The sequence below is a fragment of the Scomber scombrus genome, chromosome 16 (genome assembly GCF_963691925.1).
Source record: "Scomber scombrus chromosome 16, fScoSco1.1, whole genome shotgun sequence".
NCBI lineage: Eukaryota > Metazoa > Chordata > Actinopteri > Scombriformes > Scombridae > Scomber > Scomber scombrus.
The window spans coordinates 25,300,360-25,310,501 of NC_084985.1; the positions used below are offsets into that span (position 1 = coordinate 25,300,360).

General features: G+C 40.5%; 1 protein-coding gene across 1 annotated transcript; it reads right to left on the bottom strand.

The window, feature by feature from the left end:
- Positions 1-15: 15 nt before the first annotated feature.
- On the bottom strand, positions 16-9,771 carry ctps1a (CTP synthase 1a). Its single transcript, XM_062436619.1, has 18 exons — positions 9,482-9,771; positions 7,943-8,124; positions 7,681-7,851; positions 7,494-7,594; positions 7,266-7,382; positions 6,117-6,200; positions 5,195-5,275; positions 4,958-5,109; positions 4,724-4,856; positions 3,279-3,367; positions 3,094-3,188; positions 2,906-2,968; positions 1,855-1,898; positions 1,671-1,767; positions 1,518-1,573; positions 838-934; positions 604-748; positions 16-454 (listed from the first exon to the last, which is right to left on the bottom strand). The coding sequence occupies exons 2-18, from the start codon at positions 8,109-8,111 to the stop codon at positions 373-375; spliced, it is 1,776 nt and encodes a 591-aa protein (XP_062292603.1). The 5' UTR covers positions 8,112-8,124; positions 9,482-9,771; the 3' UTR covers positions 16-372.
- Positions 9,772-10,142: the final 371 nt, after the last annotated feature.

Here is a 10,142-nt window from a genome sequence, read left to right on the forward strand (position 1 = left end):
TGGAATTTTTTTTATTAGTCACATTTTGAAAGAAAACTAGACATGTTTTTGCTCAAGCTGAAACAGTTTTAGCTCCATGTAGCAGTACTTATTTACAATAAGGCCACAACAGTCAAGGTGGACCAGGTTTTGGCATCAGAGGCAGTCAAGTGACTTCCTGAGGCCTCAGTGTGAATTTTCAGACAGTAGAGATGAAATGTTTAAGTTCATTCAGGACTGGAACTTCAGTTGTCTTTATTTTAGAAAAATCAGCCTTGAACAGTCAAGTCTCAACTCCAGAATTGTCTACAACACTATGGAATGGGGAAAATGGTACTTATTGAAAGTGAGACATGCAGTGAAATTGTAAAAATATCCTTCTATACCTCCCCGTCATTCATTTGAGATGGAAGGTAATTTTAACTCTATCTCAGAGTCTGGAGTGCTGCTGCCGCTGCGATCACTGTATGTGTCCCTGTGTCAAAGACAAAATGTAACACTCAGTAATGTGTTTTTACCAGCTTGCAAGACCCATTTCCCCAAAGGCACATAAAAGTTGAACCAGATGTGACTAAAAACACACTGTATACTTTATTAACATGTTATCTGATGCTGCCTGTTTACCGTGGAGACAGACGGCAGCCTTTCTGTAAGTAACTCTGGAGCTTCCCAGCAGAAGCCAGCAGCAAACCAAGATAAGGGGGTGATGGCTTAATGGGGCGAGAGGTGAACTCGGGGTGGTACTGCACTCCGACAAAATATGGATGATCTGAAAACAGAGCATGAAAAAACTTCTAGTAGAATTCTTGAGCTTTAAGACGTGAATAAAAATGTTATCCATGTGATAAAAAGTCTTACCGTCCAGCTCTATGACCTCCATTCTTTCCCCTTCAACATCTTGACCTACGAAGCGGAAGCCCTTCTCTTCAAAGTTACCCTTCAGCTCAGGATTGACCTTGACAAAGACAACATACAGTCAGACTAGAAGTACCACTTCACAGTTGTATGCCTTCATCAACCAGTCTAGTTGCACTTTATGTTGGTTTATGTCTGTCCAGACTCTAGTGAAGACTTTGAAGGAATTTAATAAAAAAATGTATGAAGTGGATTTTCCTTGTACATGTTCACAAGCTCGGCCTATAAATCTGATCCCGATAGAACAAAGAGTTGTAGTTATGACAGTAGTCGATGCTTCAGATATGGATGTTCCTGCCAAGAGGTGAAGATCTGTGTCATATGGTCACAATCTGACCTTCTGTTCCTGAGTTATGAGGTTGAGTACTGGCCAGAAAAGTCTTTTTCGCAGAACATTACGAGGTCACAGAGGTTGACCTTTGACCACCAAGATCTTATCAGTTTATCCATGAGTCTAAAATGACGTTTGTGCCAAATCTGAAGAAATTCCCCCAAAGTGTTCCTGAGAATGGGATGTATGTACAGACAACCTTTTATGCCTCTGTTGTCGGCTCAGAGGCATAAAAAAAAAAGACACCCACTCCTGTCGTGGTTTATGCTGCTGATACAGTGAGAGAACGTACCTCAAAGCGATGTCTGTGTCTTTCATCCACATACTCTGCATCTCCATAAAGCTTGCCTGGAATACAGAACAGCTGTGAGCACAGGGAGGGAGGAAGGAAGGAGGCAACAGATCCAACGACCGGTTCAAAGTGAATTCTTTTAAATGTTCTTACGCAGTACGCTGCTCTCCGTCTTGAAGATGGTCCGTCTCTTCCCGAGCCTCATGGTGCCACCCATCTGCCCGGGGTTGTGTTCTGGCATATCGATCACCTGCGCAGGGTTCAATCACACAATATCAATTTAATACACATTTTAACTCATGTACCTTAATCGTTTTGTATATGTCAGAAAGCTTACCACAGGATGCTTTGATTCCGGGTCGAATTCAGTGGAGTTGGCATCTAAGTGAGAGGGAAAAAAAGGCAAAGACATGCCATCAATTATGTTAGTATGTAATCATTAAATATTGCTACCAACCATTTGGAAGGCAGACAGACAGGTTCAGATCCAGTTCAGAGCATGAATGTGTGATTTCTCTCTTCCACCCCAGTAATAATTATAGCTGTAATTACCTGCTGTTAAACAAACATGCTTCCTCCTGTTAATTATTTTCAGAGCGACGTTCTTCTATTTGAGCTTTTACCTTCTACCGCATTTTATCAGCTAAGTGAGATATTAGTGTGAAAATGAAGTCAAATATGTTTTTAATAACTCATAGATGGACACATGCAAACACCATCAATAAGGCCTATCGGGGAACCAACAGAAACAAAACCATCCAGAGAGAAAGACCCCATAAAAGCTGTTGTAATGTCAGCTACAGGTGATCCTACTATTCTCTTTTGAGCCCTGCTTTTAGACTAGATGTGTGTACATTTTGGCTAATTGGTGCCATTAAAAGTGGTCATTAGTGGTTCCTGTTTGCAACGCAACTGTGGATGTACAGACGACTATCACTGGATTACTTTGATACTGAAGAGAACTGAATTATTTGATGATTCTCAGGCAGGTTCTGTTTTGTCTTTTTTTTCTATGACCACTCGTAGTTTATTAGAGGTTTAGGATGTCTTTGGGAAGTGTAAGCCACACTAGAATGTCCTCAGTCCATTCTGATTCAGAGGCAAGCTACTTTCTTCTGAGGTTGACAAAATACAGTTAACTCTTGGTCCACTTGTTAGCTTTTTCCCCATCTCACAGCATTGATCAGAAAGCACCAGAAACACAAGCAAGTAGACCTACAGTGAAGATATTGTCTACAATTCCCAAAGGTCAAGAATGAACTTTCCTGCTCAATTTCTTCACCTTGTCAGGGATTGTTATAAAAAGATTATCAAAAGAATATTCAGAAGCTCTAATTCAACAAAGTATCAGTATACATTTATTTACTACATGGGATAATTAATATTACCTTTCCAGCCGATTGCGTTTCTGGCAAATTCACACACAGCTAACTGCATTCCAAGACACACACCTGTAGAGACATGAACACCAATCAACTGATGCTGCCAGTCATATCAATACATAATAATAATAATATGTAAATGACATGAAGTTAAACACAGTGTGATCATGGTTGTCATGGTGCTATTTCTGTACCTAGAAAAGGTTTTTTCTGTTTTCTCGCCCAGTTGATGGCATGAATCTTTCCTTCGGTTCCTCGGACGCCGAAACCTCCAGGAACCAGGATGCCACTGAGGACAGGGGAAACACGTGTTGATCAAAGTACTGCTTTAACATCCAGATTGTATTAAAGCTCTTCTCTGTACCCATGTAGAACTCACTCAGCGCTGCAGAGCTTCTGCCAGGCCTCGTGGTATTTCACCGGCTCGTCCTGCAGAGTGCTTGGCTCCAAATCCGCCGAGTCTATATACTGATGAACAGAGAGCAAATGTTTAGATGGCAGATGGATTAGTCCAGTAAACAAGCACCAACACTAATTTTAATGAACTGATAAGAAACCAATTTCTGTGTTGGACTGGGCCCATTGGTAAAATATTGTCCCACTGTGAAACACAATCGGACTTTACACGCTTCTGTTTAAATAACGCAAAAAGGTTCTGTATGTAGAAATCTGAAATTCCTTCTCAATAGCGACACCTGCTGATGTTAAGCTTGTATGTAGTGTGTTGTGTGTTGTGAAATGTGTACTTATTACCTCCTTTGGACTACCAACAGAAAAAAAACTAAAGGGTTAAGTTATGTTCTGCTTTTGCTATGGAGTTTGTTTTCTGCTTCGTTGTTGAGGAAATTATGTTTTTGCTGTGTGTGTGTGTGTGTGTGTGTGCGTGCTCGGGAGTGGTCGCGACTAGCCATCTGATTAGCTGGAGAGCTAACATCTGCAGGGTGTTTCTAATCAGATAGCATAATTTTTGTTGTTTTGTGTCAAAAAAACAAAGATAAATAAATGCGAATAACTTTGTAATAGTTATATATGGAATTGATACCTTTAATACTTGATAAAGCAAAAATGGTTGGTGTCAATTCATAAGTTTATTCATTAAAGGGGGGCTCCCATGAGTTTGAAGTCTTAAAATGTACTCTTGCTTATTTATTTTGCTCCATATTTAATGTAATGATTAAAAATAATATAATCTAATATAAAGTGAAAGCATTGACCTCTGTGAGGTAAATAGTTTAAGTCGGTTTCACTTCTGTCTGATCACCTTGGTTGGGTGTGGTCATGTGTGAGCTGCTGTTCCTGTAGCATACTTGTGCTAGCGGATGCTACAGGCTGGAGACAGCATGAAGCAACCACTGTTCGGCAGCTAAATGGCTCTTTACATTATTTATCAATCAATAAAAAGCACTACATTATTTACAACGTTCAGCTCGACACAGCAGGGGCTCTATACGAAGGCAGGGTTGTCTCAGAGTGGTTCACCTTCAGAGAATGTTTCTTCCTGTCACTCCTCAATCTGAATGAGTGCTCTGCTGCTGCATCAACAGCAACAGAGTCAGGATGCTTCAAACTCAGTGCTGAACCCCATCTGAACCCTTTTTTGAACGGCAGAGTTAGGAGAGGGCTGCAGCTGACAAGTTTTGTAACTTCCTGACACTTTGCTTTGTTGCATTAGGTCATGTGTAGAGGTGAGAAAGTAGCTCTCGAGCTCTTTTATTCTCCATAAAACTCCTTTTGTCTCTTTGTGTCTGTACAAAACAACTGCAGCACCATAAATGAACACAGCCTGATAAATAATGAGCTCATGTCAGCTGTTTATATACATACCTTAACCTCCAATTTGTGACTAATGGCCAGAGCTGAGTGCTCCAGTGCCTTGATGACAGAAGCATAGGAGTCAGAGAACTTGGTGTACTTCCCAACCAGAGCTATAGAGCAGTGTTCTAACAGTCTGTCTGACCTGTGGAGACAGTGTGTGTGTGTTAGTGCATCATTTGAAAATAAAGCTTCACTTCCAATCACATTATTCATCGCTGTTTAACTCTGTGTTGACCTACTGACCTGTCAGACATCTCCTTCCATTTAGTCAGCATCCTCCTGGGTCTGGTCTCTATGGGCATGTTGAGTCTCTTGCTGAGGTAGCCCACCACGCCCTGGTCCTCCAGCAGTAGCGGCACTCTGTAGATGGACGACACGTCGTGGACGCAGATGACCTGCGATGAGACGGGTGAGTGAGTGCCAACTGCTCTGCTTCTACTGAGATGACACAACGAACATGGCTCTGTCTAAACGGCGTACCTGTTGGGGTTCTACGTGGCAGAACATGGAGATCTTTTCTTTGACGGAGTTCTCCAGAGCGGTGGAACAGCGGCACATGATCTGTAAGCAGAGATTAGGTTAAACTGGGTAAGAGAGGTGAATGTGACATCCTGTTTAGTGTCTGCTCTGTCAACTGTTTGTAGATTTAGTCCTGACAACAAAACACAGAGTTTTAGTTATACTTAGTCAACTTTTCACGAAGTTTTTGAATTTTAGTAAAGCTTTTTTGTCCTCAATAATATTTAGAAATGTAGTCACAGTTTGTTTCTTTAGCTCTTATGTCTTAAAATCTTTGTAATTAAGGAATGTAATGATATTGTCACACCTTTTGACAAGATTCTTACTGGTTCTGTTACTGATTTAGCTTTTTCATTGAGCTGTTGAACAGTGTTTGACCCTGTCAGTGTTTATTAACCCTCCTATTGTCCTCAGGTCAATTTTGACCTGAGAGGACAACAGGCGTTAATTCAAAAATGAGGTAAACTTTCATTTACGTGAGGCCTACTGACCACAATTTCAAAAAATATATGTAAAACTTGTAGTAATAAGTTGGAATGAAGTTGACTACAAAAGGTGTAATTTATACCTTATCTTTATAAACAGTCAAACCAGACCGGGTCAATTTTCGGTCGGGAGGACAAAAGTTTGACAGGAAGATGACAGGAGGGGTTGAAGAAAAGCAAACTAACTCGATGATGTCACAACGTATTGATTTCAGTCATTCAGTTTCAGTGATTCACACCATTATGTTCACCCTGTGTTAAGAACAGAGTGAGTAAATCAAATGAGAATCACAGTTTAATTATTTACACTGTGACTGTCGGTCTGTGAGTGATACCCTGACCTAAAATGCATAAAGTCACATTAGAGGAAACACAGGTGGACAGAAAGCTGGACTCACCAGATCAGGGGACAGACCCAGTCCTCTGAGCTCTCTGACGCTGTTCTGTGTTGGTTTGGTCTTCTGCTCTCCTGTTGCACTGGGCTGATGGAGACAACACATACTTTAAAGTGACTGAAACTACTATCTGAACATCTGCAACATCTGACATGTGATAAAAGGAGACAAAAATAGACACTAAGATCTAAATACAAGAAATAAACATGTTCCTCTGATAATCCGGCATGATTGAGAAACGGTTCATCTACATATCACATTCAGGGTGCATGGTTGCATTGTCATTAAACTTACATGTGGAAATGTTCAAATCAAGTCAGAATTTGAAGGGAACTCAAACAGACAGCACTGATGGGATTATCAATCTTTAAAATATTACATTTTCCAGACAGTTTAAACAAAGTTTGCTGCAAAAACTCTTATTTAGTCAAGTTCTTTCCTAGAACTGGACAGATCATTCAGACCGGCTGACCTAAATATCAGATGTTACATCAATATGAGAGATTAAAAAAAAAAAAAAAAAAAAAAACTCTTTCTTAATACCAATTGTTATCTATCAGGCTGTATCATCTCCTCAACATGGCATTTCTTTTGCTTCCCGATGTCCTTCATTCCAACTGCAGTCAGACTGTACAATGCTGCACTATAAATTCACTTTGGATTTGTTGACTCTCTGAATGTATAAGTGTAAAACATCCAGAGGTAGTTCACAAAAACTACCAACTAGTGTACCAGGACTTCCTGTAATCACACCACATGCCAAGTAAACAAAGCAGCAGATTCTAAGAGGGCACCTCTGTATGTTTGGAATGTTATTATATATTTAAACAAATTGTTCCTACAATGTGACAGCATTCACTGCATACTTGCTCATGCCTCAGTCCTCACACATGATCCTGTGGAGCCTGTAAGCAGTCACATGTTGGTTTACATGTTCTCACCTGCCTCGTGCTCCTTCACTGGTCAGCACAACTACTCTAAAATGTCTTTATTTCAGATTCTGTTTTATTCATTGAAATATGAAACATCTGATATGATTTTTTAAAATGTATTCCAGTGTGTATATAAGTGTGTTGCAGTCAGTCAGAACATGTTGCAACTAAAATTCCTCAAATAAGAACTCAGGGAGGCCTGGAGGCATCGCTCTCTTACCTGTGGTATCAAGCTGACATGGATGTTACAGAAGTTCTCTCTCTTCACTTTAAACTGGAACTGCCTGAAGGCCTCGATGAACGGCATGCTCTCGATGTCTCCCACGGTGCCTCCTAACTGCAAACATGACACATATACTGGATGAGGGCAGCCTTCGACACAGCAGATAATCCAGAGAGGAACAGACGGAATAAAATCGGAACCATTCTTTAAAAATCTCAGGCTCACCTCTATGACGCAAACTTGAGGTTCCACATCGTCGTCGTCAACGGGGACTCTGGCCTGTTTCACCACCCATTCCTGGATGGCATCTGTGATGTGCGGCACCACTGGAATACAAAAAGACAAGATTATCGGTTAATGGTTATATCTTTGGGGAGAAACTCGCTTCCAAACTTAAGCAGCAGATGTTTACCCTGCACGGTCTTTCCCAGGTAGTCTCCTCTCCTCTCCTTGTTGATGACAGACTGATAGATCTTGCCGGTGGTCAGGTTGTTGTCTTTGGTCAGCCGGATGTCCAGGAAGCGCTCGTAGTTCCCCAGATCCAAATCCACCTCGCCCCCGTCGTCCAGCACGAACACTTCACCTGGATCACACAGGCATGACACAATCAGTACACGTAACTGTTTAATTATAAAATGGTCAAACCATTAAATTCATCATTTCCACTAACGTACCATGCTCATAGGGAGAAAATGTGCCAGCGTCGATGTTGATGTAAGGGTCGATCTTGATGGCGGTCACGTTTAAGCCGCATGACTTCAGGAGCGTGCCCACGCTGCTGGCAATGATGCCCTTGCCAATACCGGAGATGACCCCTCCAGTTACAAGGACATACTTCATCATTGTGCTCTGGTGTCTGGAGAAAGACGACAGATTCAAATCAAACAGCAGACCACACAAAAGAAAACATCATTGTACTGTTCCTTTAAAAAAAAAAAATCAATAGAAACTAACATTTTACTTCTGGAGCTTTCAGCCTCACATCTTATGGCCTTGATCAATAGTCGTGATCTACCCCTCTTTCCCCAACACATAAACCCCAATTTAAGCAACTGGCCCATCTCCATGACAACAGAGCAAAGTCCATCTACCAGGCCACATCATGATGTGGATGTAAGCTCCGGCAATAATCTATTGAATGTGCATAGATTTGAGACTTTTTTCTCTAAATAATGATAATATTAACAAACACATCATCTTTTATTGTTTATATGAAAAATATCAAAAAACTTAAAGGGAACATAAACAACATTATATCACATTTTCTTTGGTAGAAAGGTATGTTGAATACAGAATGCACATAAAAAATGCTTTTGAGATTAATACATCTAATTCACATATTTGGCAGCAGCTACTTAATCTGGGCTATTTCTGTAAAGACAGTTTAGCCATTTGATTAACTTTAACTATGGTTAAAGTTTCATGTCCTACTTGTTATGAACGTGGTTTGTTAAGGCTAAATAAACTGAACGTTTACCGCTTAAAATCACTTGTACTGTATCTCGACGGTCACCAGATTGATCAAGTATTAGTAAAAGCGGTTTGAACATTTTACATACTTCCCGCAACTAGTCACAAAGCGTGGTACATTCAGCGCGCTTGGTTACACACACAGCGCGGCCCGAGCGGGTGGGAATTTTCCAAGTTCCGTTAAGTGAGAACTCGACAAACTAGCAAACCCGCCCGTCAGGGTTACCGCCATGCTCAAAGGAAACAGGATAAAAAAGTAGCATGGCCAGTACAGTTAGCATCAGGCTAACTGTTCGGTAGAAAACTAGTGTACGACATTAAATATCAAACTGTCCCTTTTACAGACTGCTGGGGGAGAAACAGACACATGATTGGCTGACTGAAGCAGTCATACTGCTGGGTTTAAATATAAAGGTGCTAACATGCTCTCCATTTTCAAGCTAGCGACATTACATTACAATATTACATTCAAAGTAAAAGCCACGTTAACTTTTCATTATATTTTATGTGAAACAAATATCCTGAAGTTGCAGACAGTATTATAAACTCTTTTTAAAGTTACCAGAGGACTGCTGAAACATAATAAGTTATTATGATACACTGCTACTTTCCAGCAAATTCATTTTATTTTGATTTTTTTTTTGCCGGAAGCCGTATGTGTTCATTGTTACTAGCTTATAGCTAATGTAACAGTGTTTGCTAGCTCACTAACTATCTCATAACAGCGTTACAGTTCAACTCACCAAAATAGTTCTTCCTCTTAAAACGCTTTCTCACCGACGAAACAGCTTACAGGATAGTTTTCTAAGGCCAGATAGTAAGCAGACACCTTGAGCTACTGTGTATGAACACACTCATCCATCCACACATTGACTCTACACGTGTATGCAGCACGACTCAGCTGCAGCAGCGCATCATTCACTATACTGCGCTGCCTTCATGACCTCTCCAAAAGTGGGAGCTTTGCGTTCAACCCTGACCTTTGTGTGTCACTTGAAGTATTCACATGTACAAGTTGTCAATGCGGACTTATTTTTTGGCGGGGGGTTAGTATTATTTCCATAGTGAACCCACTACAACACCATACATGTACTTTAATCTGTGCAATAAGAGTATTATTGTTCCTATTGTTTTTGTACTTATTATGTATTGGTTTTGTTTTTTTTCTTATTGTTGCTATTCTGTTCTATTTTACTGTCCACTTGCTTTATTAATGCAAATTTCCCCATTGTGGGTCTAATAAAGGAATATCTTATTAACACACACACACACACACACACACACACACACACACACAAACACACACACACACACACACACACACACACACACACACACACACACACACACACACACACACACACAAATAATAACATATAACATGACCAGTCAATGCTCTACCAC